The sequence below is a fragment of the Pongo abelii genome, chromosome 11, assembly GCF_028885655.2.
Source record: "Pongo abelii isolate AG06213 chromosome 11, NHGRI_mPonAbe1-v2.0_pri, whole genome shotgun sequence".
NCBI classification, from domain to species: domain Eukaryota; kingdom Metazoa; phylum Chordata; class Mammalia; order Primates; family Hominidae; genus Pongo; species Pongo abelii.
In genome coordinates, this window is record NC_071996.2 from 73,066,656 (window position 1) to 73,079,991 (window position 13,336).

The 13,336-nt window shown below is 40.7% G+C and overlaps 1 protein-coding gene across 2 annotated transcripts in view; it reads left to right on the plus strand.

Moving 5' to 3' along the window:
* The window catches only part of MYO3B (myosin IIIB), a 460,851-nt gene that overhangs the window by 298,024 nt on the left and 149,491 nt on the right, over window positions 1-13,336 (plus strand). For both annotated transcript variants that reach the window (XM_063712864.1, XM_063712865.1), the window contains exons 25-26: window positions 10,064-10,175; window positions 11,107-11,269. In XM_063712864.1, coding sequence (XP_063568934.1) covers window positions 10,064-10,175; window positions 11,107-11,269 — 275 coding nt within the window. The remainder of the gene's footprint in view (window positions 1-10,063; window positions 10,176-11,106; window positions 11,270-13,336) is intronic.

A 13,336-nucleotide genomic window follows, 5' to 3' on the forward strand; every position in this document is an offset into this window, starting at 1 on the left:
GGAAGAGTCAAAATAGCATAGCTTATATGAAATAAAAGAATGTTGGGATGAATTACAAATGGAAATAAAACTGGTTTTCTGCAGTGGGGAGGAAGTCAATTCGAATCATTATCAGTCTGGACAGAATTTACATATCTGTTTATCAGTTGGAATTTAGAAAGAGTTGCAAAATGGCTCAAAGGGGATAACAGGACTCTAATAATCTGATAACCCAGAAAGGTATTTTAAAGATAATGTATATAGCTTTCTACTGAAACAGAAGCACCTTCCTGATACACTAATCCAAATAGAATATTCTCTGGATCCCTCACACATATGTCAAGGAGAGCCAGACTGCTGGTACTCAGATAGAAGAAATCAACACTTTAAGTCAAAAGCCTGATATTCCAGATACCTGTAAACACTCATGAGTTCCAATGAGGTGAAAGGTGCTGGAGCATCAAAAGTGCCTGCTAGAGAGTCAAAGATACCAGGTGCACACAGGAAGAGCTAGGAAGGTTTGATAAGTATAAAGAAGCCTGAATTAGAAGACCTGGTAAGCCTCAGATCTACATACTAAATTTCTCATCTTGGGCCAATTGCCTTCTCTCTGGCTTTCTTCTCTGTACAAAGAAAGAGTTTTTATCAATGATTTTAAGTTCTCCCTCAGGATTTAAATGTTTGCTAAAGGAGCCAGCCAGTCCCTTGCAGAGACAGCCCTGTGGGAATGCCCAGGCATAGAGTTTTGACGCAGGGCAGGGAAGATCTGTTTGTGAGTGTGAGGAGGAACAACGGGATTGGGGTGTCCTAGATCGCCAGTGTGCGGTGCAGAAGCCCCCAAATCTGTGGGGAACTTGGGTAGTCAGTGAACAAAGAGAAGAGAAATGATAGGGAAGGAAGTCACTAAAAACAACCTTCTACCATTTATGGTTTTGCCCAGAACTTACCTCTACCTTTAGCAATATTGTAAGTTTATCACCAAGGTTGGCTCTGTCTCCCCAGTTTACCTACATGAGAGCAATCCGGGTTCTCCAGAGAAACAAAACCAGTAGGGTATGTGTGTGTGTGTGTGTAAGTGTGGGTAAGTGTGTGTGGTGTGTAGACTCAGTATAGTCTAGAGACAGAATCCCTTTCTTCCTCGTCACGGGACTTCAATCTTTTAAGGCCTTCAACTAATTTTATGAGGTCCACCCACATTACAGAGGGTAATCTGCTTTACTTAAATAATAACAATATTAATTCTTCTGACCTATAAACATGATATCTCTCTCCATTTATTTAGGTCTTCTTTAACTTTTTTTAGCCAGTGTTTTGTAGTTTTCAATGTATAGGTTTTATACATTGTCAGATTTATCCCTATTTATTTTACATTAAAATGCTATTAGAAAATTATATTTTTTCATTTTCAGTTTCTTTTTTTTTTTTTTTGAGACGAAGTCTTTCACTGTTGCCCAGGCTGGAGTGCAGTGGCGTGATCTCGGCTCAGTGCAACCTCTGCCTCCCGGGTTCAAGCCATTCTCCTGCCTCAGCCTCCCGAGTAGCTGGGACTACAGGCATCTGCTACCATGCCCGGCTAATTTTTTGTGCTTTTAGTAGAGATGGGGTTTCACCATGTTAGCCAGGATGGTCTCGATTTCCTGACCTCGTGATCCACCATCCTCGGCCTCCCAAAGTGTTGGGATTACAGGCGTGAGCCACCGCACCCGGCCTCATTTTCAGTTTCTAATTGTTTGTTGCTAATATATAGAAGTACAATGGTTTTTGTATATTGATCTTTATCCTAAAGTCTTGCTAAATTCCCTTACTAGTTATGGTAGCTTTTTTGTAGATTACATTGGATTTTCTGTTCAAATAATTGTGTCATCTTCAAATTAAGACAATTCTACTTATGCCCTTCAAACATGGATGTTATTATTTATTTTTATTTTTTTGTCTTATTGTGCTGGCTAGGACATCTGGTACAATGTTGAATAGAAGTGATGAGAGTGGACATCTTGATTGGTTCCTAATCTTAGGAGGATAGCATTCAGCTTTTCACCATTAAATATGGTGTTAGCCTTAAGTTTTTCATAGATATTTTTTAAAAATCAAGATTCAGAAAGTTGTCTCTTAGTTTGAGGTTGTTGAATTAATTTTTTTTAATTTTAGTAAGAATTAGATGTTGGATTTTGTCAAATGCTTTTTTTCATTTATTAGGATCATATGCTTTTTCTCTTTAGCTTATTGGTATGGCATAAAGTCATTCACAATATTTCCCTGATTATTCTTTTAATATTTGTAGAAACTATAGGATATCACCAATCTCATACCTGATATTGGTAATTTGTTTCTTCTTTTCCTTTCTTTTTTTCTGATCTGTATGGATAGAGGCTTACCAATTTTATTAGCTTTCTCAGAAAACCAGCTTTTGGTTTCATCAGTTGCTTTCCTATTTTCTATTTCATTGACTTCTACTTTGATCTTTATTATTTCCTTTATTCTGCTTACTTTGGGTTTAATTTGCTCTTCTTTTTCTAATTTCTTATGGTGGAGGTGAGGTCACATATTTGAGATCATTCTCTCCTGATAACTTTTTAACACTACACATTTCTAAATACTGCTTTAGCAATCAAATCTTGAAACATTGTATTTTCATTTTTATTTAATTTAAAATACTTTCCAATTTTCTTTTTGATTTTTTCTCTGGCCTCTGGGTAATTTAGAAGTCTCTTCATAAATATTTGGGAATTTTCCAGATATCTTTCTGTTGTTGATTTCTAATTTAATTCCACTGTGGCCAGAGAATATACTTGTGTGACTTGAGTATTTTTTAATTAATTAATTATTATTATTATTATTTTTTTTGAGAGGGAGTCTCGCTCTGTCAACAGGCTGGAGTGCAGTGGCGGGATCTCTGCTCACTGCAAGCTCCGCCTCCCAGGTTCACGCCATTCTCCTGCCTCAGCCTCCCGAGTAGCTGGGACTACAGGTGCCCGCCACCATGCCTGGCTAATTTTTTGTATTTTTAGTAGAGACGGGGTTTCACCGCGTTAGCCAGGACAGTCTCGATCTCCTGACCTCATGATCTGCCCGCCTTGGCCTCCCAAAGTGCTGGGATTACAGGCATGAGCCACCGTGCCTGGCCATGTATTTTTTAATTTATTAAGTCATATTTTATGAAACAGAATATGATATATCATGGTAAATGTGTCATGTACACATGTCAGCACTTTGGAAGGCCAATCACTTGAGTCAGGAGTTCAAGACCAGCCTGGTCAACGTGGCAAAACCCTGTCTCTACTAAAAATACAAAAATTAGCCAGGTGTGGTGGCGCATGCCTGCAATCCCAGCTACTCAGGAAGCTGAGGCAGGAGAATCGCTTGAACCTGGGAGGCAGAGGCTGCAGTAAGCTGGATCTCACCATTGTACTTCATTCAGCCTGGGTGACAGAGATGAGACTCTGTCTCCAAAAAAAAAAAAAAAGAAAGAAAAGTTTTGTTAGGTAGAACCAGAGCTGTGTTAATGACTAATATTTCCTCACTATGAAGTAAGATCCTTCTGAGTACTCTATTGTCCTATGAATTATGAGGTCAACTGGTCGGGCTGGCATAAGCAGCTGGTATTGCCAGCCCTTTGTAAGCACTAGGTACTGTTCCCTCTAATCCTCTCAGATGGTTCTTTCCAGCCTTGGATAGTTTCCTCGTATGCATATGCCAGTTAGTACTCTGCTGAATGCTTGAGGATATCCTCCACAGATCTCCAGGGTTCTCTTTATCTTTAGCTTTCTCCTAGTTTTCTGTCCTATAAATTCTAGCTGCCTAGGTGGTAGCTCTCGACATGTGGTAGTAGGGTCTGAAGTCTGATCAGTTAAGTTCAGTTCAGTTTTGCCCATGTTGTGTTGAAAGAGGTCAGCTACTAGTTCTTTACATGAACGAAAACAACCTAAGAAATAATCTGACAACTGATCAGGAACACACAAAGATTCCAAAATTTCTAAACACTTCTTTTCCTCCATAATTAAGTTGTCTTTCAGAAATACAGAGCTCATGTTGAATAAAGTCCAGGGCCACATTCCCTCTTTACTCCTTCTCCATAGTGCCCTCAGTCTCTCCTACCTGTCTTCTCTTTAAGGTCCTGCTTCCTCTGGGGGAAAGCCTGGAAGTTCTTGGAGACCTGATAGACTTTGTTTCTGGCACTATCCTGGAAAAGCAATGTTTGGTCGTTACAATTTCTCAGACTTATGTCCTTCACATTCTTCTGAGTGGAGCCAGAGCAAAGACCACAAATCTTGTTTTTGCTGACATGGACCAGGTCTCATAGGACAACTGTGGTGCATTTAACAAAGTCTCTGTTTCCCTACTCTGTCTTACCAAAGATTTTTCTTCATTTGCACTAAAGAACATAAGAAAGGAGAATGAAGGGAAATGAAAGCTCCCTTCTGCCCTCAAAGGTAATACTCTTCAAGTTAAGTCAGTCAGCCAAGAAATTAACCACCATTGATTTGATGAGGGATGTGCCTACATTCCAAACAATAGCATTTTGTTGGGACCTCTCTATAAAGAGCATAATAAAGTGTAACATGGAAAACCCATTATATCTAAACAAACAAAAGCTAAAAAACTAAAAGAGATCAATTCTTCCCAAATCTGCGATTTTTTTTTTAGGTAGGAAAATTTTATTTTTGTGTAGGCAAGTTTATCAGTCTTTTCCTTTCTGGCAAGAAGTAGCATTTAACTTTACTCTGTCTTGTTTTTTTTCCCCTTGCATCAAAAATTAAACTTCATTAGCTGGAGTCTTGTCAGTTGTTTAAAAATATTAATGACCTGGACATTGGTGACCTTGGATAATAATTTTAGCCTCTGTCATTTAATCTGTCATCTTGGATAAGTCATTTTATATCATTGAGAGTGGTTTTTGTTATCATTACTAGATAGAAGACTTGATGAGCTTGAGAGATCTTTTGTGGTGGCTTTAACATATGTCTACAAATTATTTGATATTCTTCCCTTCATTCCTCTCCCATTGAATGTGATCTGGACTTAGTGACTCACTTCTAAGGAATAGAAGAATATAGAAGAAATGAGAGTATGTCACTTCTAAGCCTAGGCCATAAAACACATTGTGAATTCTTCTCTTTCTCTCCCTCTCTGCCCCCCACCGCAATCCCAAGACGCTTTGTTCTGAGGGAAGCCATCTTCTATATAATGAAAGGACTCAGGCAGTCCCCTGGAGAGGCCCATGTGGCAAGGAGCTGAGGCCTCCTGCCAACAGCCAGTGAGGAACGGAATCTTGCCACCAACAGCTATGTGAGTGAGTCATCTTGGAAATGGATCCTCCAGTGCCAGTCAGGCTTTAAAATGACTGCAGCCATGGCTGACATCTGGACTGTAATCTCATGAGAGACCCTGGGCCAGAAATAAGCTGCTCCTGAATTCCTGACCCTCAGAAACTGTGTGATGATAAATATGTTTTTAAGGCATTAAATTTTGAAGTAATTTGTTATGCAGCAATATAAAACAAACATATCCTGGAATCTTACAGATCCTTCCAGTTTATGATTCCATAATTTAAATGCAGGAGGATGTATCTCTAGTTGCCTGTTGCTTTTGCTAACAAACTGCTTTGCCTGTTATATTTAAAAACTCTTCCTTGAACAGCCTGCATTCCATGCAACAAAACATTTTAGACAGAAAATGAAATGACATTTTTTGAATAGAGATATTTTTCAACTGGATACTTGCTATTTTGATAGCTTATATGTTTTAATAAAATGAAGCCTTGGGAAATTTATGTCTTCATAAAGTTCTGCAGCAGGAAGTGCTCTTTGGTCCTTGAGGGCCATCAGAAGTTATGTGGGGCCAGATGCGTTGGCTCATGCCTGTAATCTCAGCACTTTGGGAGGCTGAGGCGGGCAGATCACTTGAGGTCAGGAATTCAAGATCTGCCTGGCCAATATAGTGAAGCCCCATCTCTACTAAAAATACAAAGGTTAGCCAGGTGTGGTGGCACATGCCTGCAATCCCAGCTACTCAGGAGGCTGAGGCACAAGAATTGCTTGAACCTGGGAGGCAGAGGTTGCAGAGAGCCCAGATCACACCACTGTACTCCAGCCTGGGCAACAGAATTAAACTGTGTCTCAAAAAAAAAAAAAAAAGAGAAAAAAGAAAAAAAAGTTACGTGGATTTCTTGACGTTGTGGATTTCTTGACGTTGTATGCAATGTATTGTGTTAAGAGTATTTTCCAAGATAGAATTTGTATAGCTTTTACCAGACTTTCACAAAGCCTAGAGCCCCATGTCCTTCTCCCTACCCAAGATAAGAGTTAAGAACCACTTATCTGGTTCCTATTCCCACCTGTGGAAAGTTATGTACAGAGAGGTGAGTGACTCACCCACAGTTAGAGACAGAGATCTTCTGACTCTGAACTCAGTGCTCAGACTCCAATATATAAAATCAATTCTACTTAGAAGAGGCAGCTCAGGGAAGTCTGGTTTTTGCAATGCCCTAAAGTGTGCAGATTCTCAAGACAGACTTTTACATTTATTATTTTGCTGTTGCATATCTTTTGCTTAACTCATCATGCTGCTTCAGGAAAGGGGTAAAATGGATCTTTCCAGAAAACTCTCCCTTCCTGATGGCCCTCTTGGCTTGGTTCCTTTCAGCTTAGCCTTTACATTGAAGTACACAGGAGCTCAAAGTGATTTATCACCATGGTGCCTGCTAGAATCCAAAATTATTCCATGAAGGAAACATATTATGCTTTTCTTACTTGATTACTATAGATATGTCACTTACATGTTTCTTCACTATATTTTGAAAACTACCTCTTTACATATAGTACTGTTACCCATGTCTTTCTGAACTAAGGTAGATATGAATATTATTATCATAATAAATTAAGATGTTTTGGTTGATGGACTGAAAATCAAAGTTAAGTTCTAATATTAATGTTCAGAATACATTCTGCCTACTTAGAAACTAACAGTTGCTAAAAAAAAACACCCATAGATGTCCGAAAAATAAGTATAAATCTTTGATTGGTGAACTGGAACATATCTTGCACTCCACTTATATCTTTCAAGGTGCTGGTCATTCATCAGATTCTTTAAATACTTCATCACCAGTAACACTGAGCATTCACCATAAGCAAGCCTGGGCTACTTAAAGCCAGTGGAGCTCATGTTGTAAATGGCTGGTCCTAAAAGTATAGGAAATCCTGATTTTACCATTGACTTTTCTCACCGCAATAGATTTGCCAGCCATTCCCACTATCCCTATGTGCTCCATGACACAATCTTTTTGCCGTGGCCAAAGCCAAGTCAGAGAAATCATAACCAAAACTACAGTCCTGGAGAACCTGGGGCTGAAGAATCTGTGCTGATGCCATGAACTGTCCAGAGAAAGGTCTAAGCTTGACTCCTGGCTTTCCCTCCTCCCACTTAGCTCCGGAAGATATCTGCTATGAGCAGATTCCTGGGTTCTGCCAAATGATCTAGCATCATCTGGTCTTGGCTACTGTTCATGTTCAGACAGCACTGCCGCTCCTCGCCAAAGGTGGAAACAGAGATTCAGAGCCTTGGAAACAGTCCCAGGGTTTCTGAATGCAAATGTTTCCAGCAAATTCAGCATTATATCCTAACTTGCAAAATAATCTTGTTGCAGGAAGATAAAGTTGAATGAGTCAAGTACTAATTAGGTACGCTTATTCTTCCATAAACAGGAAGATATGGATATATTTGGCAGGGGGGAGGGATATCTTTCACATTTTAAAAAGTAAAAACAGCTCTATATTTAAAAGTAATTTCAAAATATCAGATTAGTCTCGTTTGAGGAATGGCAGGAAAATCCTTTGACAAAGAAATTAAGTTTATTTCAAAGTTTTCAAGGGGTTGAACTTAATTATAGATGGCAGCAAAGAGCAGAGAAAAAAATGCCTTGCAAGTTTTCTAAAGAAAAACTAAGGTGAGATTTTCTAAAAGGATAATATATTCAAAAAGTTATATGTAATATATATGTATAATATATAAAATACATATTTATATATATGTATATTTTTTAATTTTGAGACAAGATCTCCTTGTGTCACCCAGGCTAGAGTGCAGTGGTGTGATCATGGCTCACTGCAGCCCCAAACTCTGGGCTCCAGCCTCCCAAGTAGCTGGGACTACAGGCACATGTCACCATGCCTGGCTAATTTTTTAAATTTTTTGCAGAGACGGGATTTGGCCATGTTGCCCAGGCTGGTCTTGAACTCCTGGGCTTAAGTGATCCTCCCACTTTGGCCTCTCAAAGTACTGGGATTATAGGAATAAGCCACTATGCCTGGTGCCTCAACAAGTTATATTTTTTAAAAACAGGGAGAATAAAGGAGAAGAAAGGAAAGGCGAGGAAAAAACTCTTGGTAATGATGGAGTTCAGGACACACTACCCCAAAATATGGCACTGTAGCATTTGAGAAAATAGCAGAGGCAGGAAGTTCACTCTCACCTTCTCCTGCTCTTCTGCCCTGAAGCAGTTCATAAGACCCACATGTGAAAGGTACTCTTCCTATACCCAGAGAAAAGGAACATTTGTATCTCTGAAGACACAGGGACACAGAGAAGAATCTGAACAAACAGGTCTTGCTAAATTTCCTCAGTTAATTACCATTAGGGTAATAAACTCTTTTTTCAATTCTGTTTCTCCACCATCATCCACTTCTTCATCAAAGTTGGCATAGAAATACAGGCGGTGGCTCACGCCTGTAATCCCAGCACTTTGGGAGATCAAGGTGGGCGGATCATGAGGTCAGGAGATTGAGACCATCCTGGCTAACATGGTGAAACCCTGTCTCTACTAAAAATACAAAAAATTAGCCGGGCACAGTGGCGGGCGCCTGTAGTCCCAGCTACTCGGGACGCTGAGAGGCAGGAGAATGGTGCGAACCCGGGAGGCGGAGCTTGCAGTGAGCTGAGATCACGCCACTGCACTCCAGCCTGGGCAACAGAGTGAGACTCAGTCTCAAAAAAGAAAAGAAATACACAAGTCTAATTGTTTCTTCAGGTTTTCATTTCCTCATGAAGGCTCCTGTGTCACTTAAAACTTACGTTAAATGAATTGGTACGCATTTCTCTTGTTTATCTGTCTCTTGTTCTAGGGGCCTCAGCTGTGAACTTGGATGGGTGAGGAAAAGATATTTTTCCTGGCTGGGCAAGGTGGCTCACGCCTGTGATCCCAGCATTTTGGGACACTAAGGCGGGTGGATCACCTGAGGTCAGGAGTTCAAGACCAGCCTGACCAACATGGTGAAACCCCGTCTCTACTAAAAATACAAAATCAGCTGGATGTGGTGGCGTATGCCTGTAATCCCCAGCTACTCGGGAGGCTGAGGCAGGAGAATCGCTTGAACCCAGGAGGCAGAGGTTGCAGTGAGCCGAGATGGCACCACTGGACTCTAGCCTGGGCAACAAGAGCGAAATTCTGCCTCAGAAAAAAAAAAAAAAAAAAAAGATACTTTTCCTTCACTACAATGTTCTTTGAAACTCTTTAATCTGAAAGTTTAGAAGATCACTAAAATGAAGTAATTTAAGAAAACAAATGTGGTTTTCATGATTGTATCAAGAAAATACACCTCCTCTATACGCTGAGTAAGATGAATAGCTCAGCAGAATCAGTAGTGTTAGGCTGTCATCACTTCTGCTATCTACAAATTGCTTTAGATGGGACTTTGCAAAGCAGAGTCAAAATATATACAATGGAATTTATTTTTTATAATAGTAATACTAATATTTAGGAGTATTACTTTCATTAGGAGAGTTGTCTAAATTTCAGCTTTCTAAAAAGATTATTTTGATTTTGAATGCACTAGACACCAAGTATGCACTGAATATGAATTACAAAGCAACATTAAAAGGGAAATAAATATACATTGCAGAACATATGAAAGTAAGGAAGAGCCAAGTTCATAAGTATAAATTTTGTATCTTTTACTACCTACTATGCTATTATTGGTGCTCGACAAATATTTACTATTAAAAAACAAGGTTGTCAATGGTCCCGAGTAATTCTTCTATGCTGAGTCAAATGATGACTGAAAATGCTTCACTTAACTGTTTTATTTTGCAGGTATTATTACTTGGCATTCAGAGCACATCAAACACCTCTTGCTAGCAAAGAGAGCTGTGTGGCTATCTTGGAAAAGTCCAGATTAGATCACTGGGTGCTGGGAAAAACAAAGGTAGTTCGTTCTTTATTGTTCAAATTGTCCCGTATGATTTGTCTCTTGTCAGTGATGTCACTGGCATGAATGGCTCTGTAAGTTGTGTAGCTTAGCAAACAAGACTCCAACCTAACAATGATCTCTGCTGGTCTTAAGTCAAGAGGTTGGGGACCTTAGGGAGCAGAGGAGGAGGGTTTGCCTCCTGTTCTGTGTGTAATTTGAGAGCCATTTAGCATTTTTAGAATGAGATCTTTGAGCTCATTTAAAAATGTTTCTTTTCTCAATGCTGCTTATTCCAGTACCACATGTAAATACACAAATCATATTAATGGCAGTGATGAGTTTCTAGTAGAATTTTGTCCATTTTTTCACGGGACTCATGTTATTTGCTGCATAGCCTGATTATTAGTCTCAGCATCTGTAGCTTTTCATGTGGGAGAACATCACGTCCCCATAGGATCCCAGGTTTTTATGGTCTATCCTGATTGCCTTATAAAACCAGCCTCAGCCTGAGAGTCGATGGCAGCATTGCTCCTCCTCAACAGATCACTGTGGATCATCCAGGTACCTCGCCCTCTGAACTTCCACTGTTGGCTGGGTCAGTCCTCTTGGTTAGTACCTTTATCAGAGGCTATGGGGAAAGAGAGTAGATAGAGCTCAAACTGAGAAAATGAACTCCTGACTGACATGAGACAGGCCTGGAGAGCATTTGGAATCGCTAAAACCCTGTTGACCTCATCATCTGTTTATATCAATTATCAAGGATTGGCTCAATCTTAGAAGGAGAATTGTATTTACCCCCATGAAGTCAGTAATGTGAGCATAAGTCACATCGCTATAAACTTTATTTATATCATTGTTTTAATATTTTCATTTAGAATATGCGGTAGTGGAGTGAATTTCTGCTGAGGAACCCATATGTAATGCTAAAACTAATGTCTCATTTCAGGTTTTTCTCAAATATTACCATGTTGAGCAATTAAATGTGCTGCTTCGAGAAGTCATAGGCAGAGTGGTTGTGCTACAGGCATATACCAAGGGGTGGCTTGGAGCCAGGAAATACAAAAGAGTCAGAGAGAAGAGAGAGAAGGGAGCCATTGCCATCCAGTCAGGTAAATGGTCCAGCTCTCATAAATACTGCCCTGGGTATTGGCATGTCATTAAGTACTGGGGAATACTCAACTGTTTCTCTTCTAAGTGGTTTCCCTCCCTCCTTCCCTCCCTCCCTCCCTCCCTTCCTTCTCCCTTCCCTCCCTCCCTCCCTTCCTTCTCCCTTCCCTCCCTCCCTCCCTTCCTTCTCCCTTCCCTCCCTCCCTCCCTTCTCCCTTCCCTCCCTCCCTCCCTTCCTTCTCCCTTCCCTCCCTCCCTCCCTTCCTTCTCCCTTCCCTCCCTCCCTCCCCTCCTTCCTTCCTTCCTTCCTTCTTTCCTTCCTTGCTTTAGCAAATGTGTATGAAATGTGTATCAAGTGCCTACTACACAGGTTCTGTGCCAGGTGCTGAAATCACAGCCATGAGCAAGACTGTGTAGGGGTGAAAGAAACTTTCTGTCCGTGTCCTGAAGGTTTGATAATTTGAGTCTATAAAACAAACTGAGAAAGACAGATTAACAGGAGAAAAGACATACAAATTTATTAACATGCAAGTCATAAAAAGTGTGAAACTCAAAGGCCAGATGGTTGAAGCTTAAATACCCTCTTCACAGGGGAGAGGGAAGTGGAGGATGTAGATAATTTTAAGGGAAGATTCAAAGGTTTACAAGGGAAATGAATGGGCCTAAAGAACAGCAATAGCCTGGGACAAAGTTCCTCTGACCTCTGGGTGATATTTACTCCAGTCTTCCTTCCTGGGGTATGCATCAGTTTCTCCTGGTTGAGGAGATATCTGGGGAAGGGATTCACACAGTTGAATGTCTTCTGGAGGAGCTTGCCTTTAATAGATAGGGAGAGTTCAGAGAAAGCCCTTCCCTGCATTTGCTGCTACCCAGGTGCTCTAAGTTTGAAGTTCAAAGCAGCGTATTTTGGAAAATTACTATCTGAGCCCCAACAACTGCCATGGTCCCTGACCTGCAGGTAAGCAAACAAGTCTTTACAACATGAGTGACAGGATAGATAGTGGCAGTATAAATGGACCAGTGATGTAAAGCCCCAGTCACACAGATATGTGCCGCATCTCCCAGAATGACTGAGATAATATACACTGCAGGTCTGTGGTCGGGTGTTCAGTACCAGAGTTACTAATGCCATTTCCAGAAGGCTTTTCTAGTCCAGATGGAACTTATAAACCAAGGGAACAGGTTGTTAATCTCTTTCATGTGCCCTGCCTAGTCAGTGCCTCTTTGTTTACATATATGCGTTATTAGTGTTACACACAACATTTAAGTTCCTGTGCAATAGACATAAATGATTATGAAAGCACCAGATCTTGAACAAAGTGGATGATTTCCCTTATGCTCTCATAACCCAGAATCCTAATGTGGCTCAGTCTATTTTGGACTTCATGAGCTCACCCAGCAACTTCGAGAGTTGTGATGCTGAGATGGGAGGAACAAAGAGACATTATGCTCCTCGTGGGTGGCTTAATGCCCCAGTTTTGTATCTAAAGGGCTTACCACCTTTGCCCCAGATAGTCCCTTCCTCTTTTCTCTCTTTTTCTTCACCTTTCTTCCGTGCCTTTTCCCTTCCCACTGCACATCTTTCCTCTCCCTCAGCATACCTCTCGGCACAGAATTCACTCACAGCAAATGACGGTGTTGTGCTACTTACTATTTCCCTTGACTCCGCTCTTTCTCTTCTTCAACTTTCATATTTATATTTTTCTCCCAAATAACAGATTTTGAAAGGGTCAGGCTATTCCAGTTCCTTTCTACCATCCCTCCCAAACCCCTCCCCCGTATCATATCCTCAAGTCTTGAAGACAGGGCTTTCACCAGGGATTAGAATGATAGGAAACCATCTCACCTGGAGTAGGGGTCCCACGTGATTCATCAGTGGAACCCAGAATGCCTGAACAAATCACTGCCTGAACAAAAGCAACCCCTCAGAAGCATCTTCAAAGCCAAGCTGTGAGAACAGAGAGGCCTCTCTTCTCGCCATAGATCACGTACCTCTGCTTATTTTGTTCAGTGAGAAAGCAGGAGGGAGGATGAGACGGGCAATAGACTGGAGGAGAAAACAGCTTATA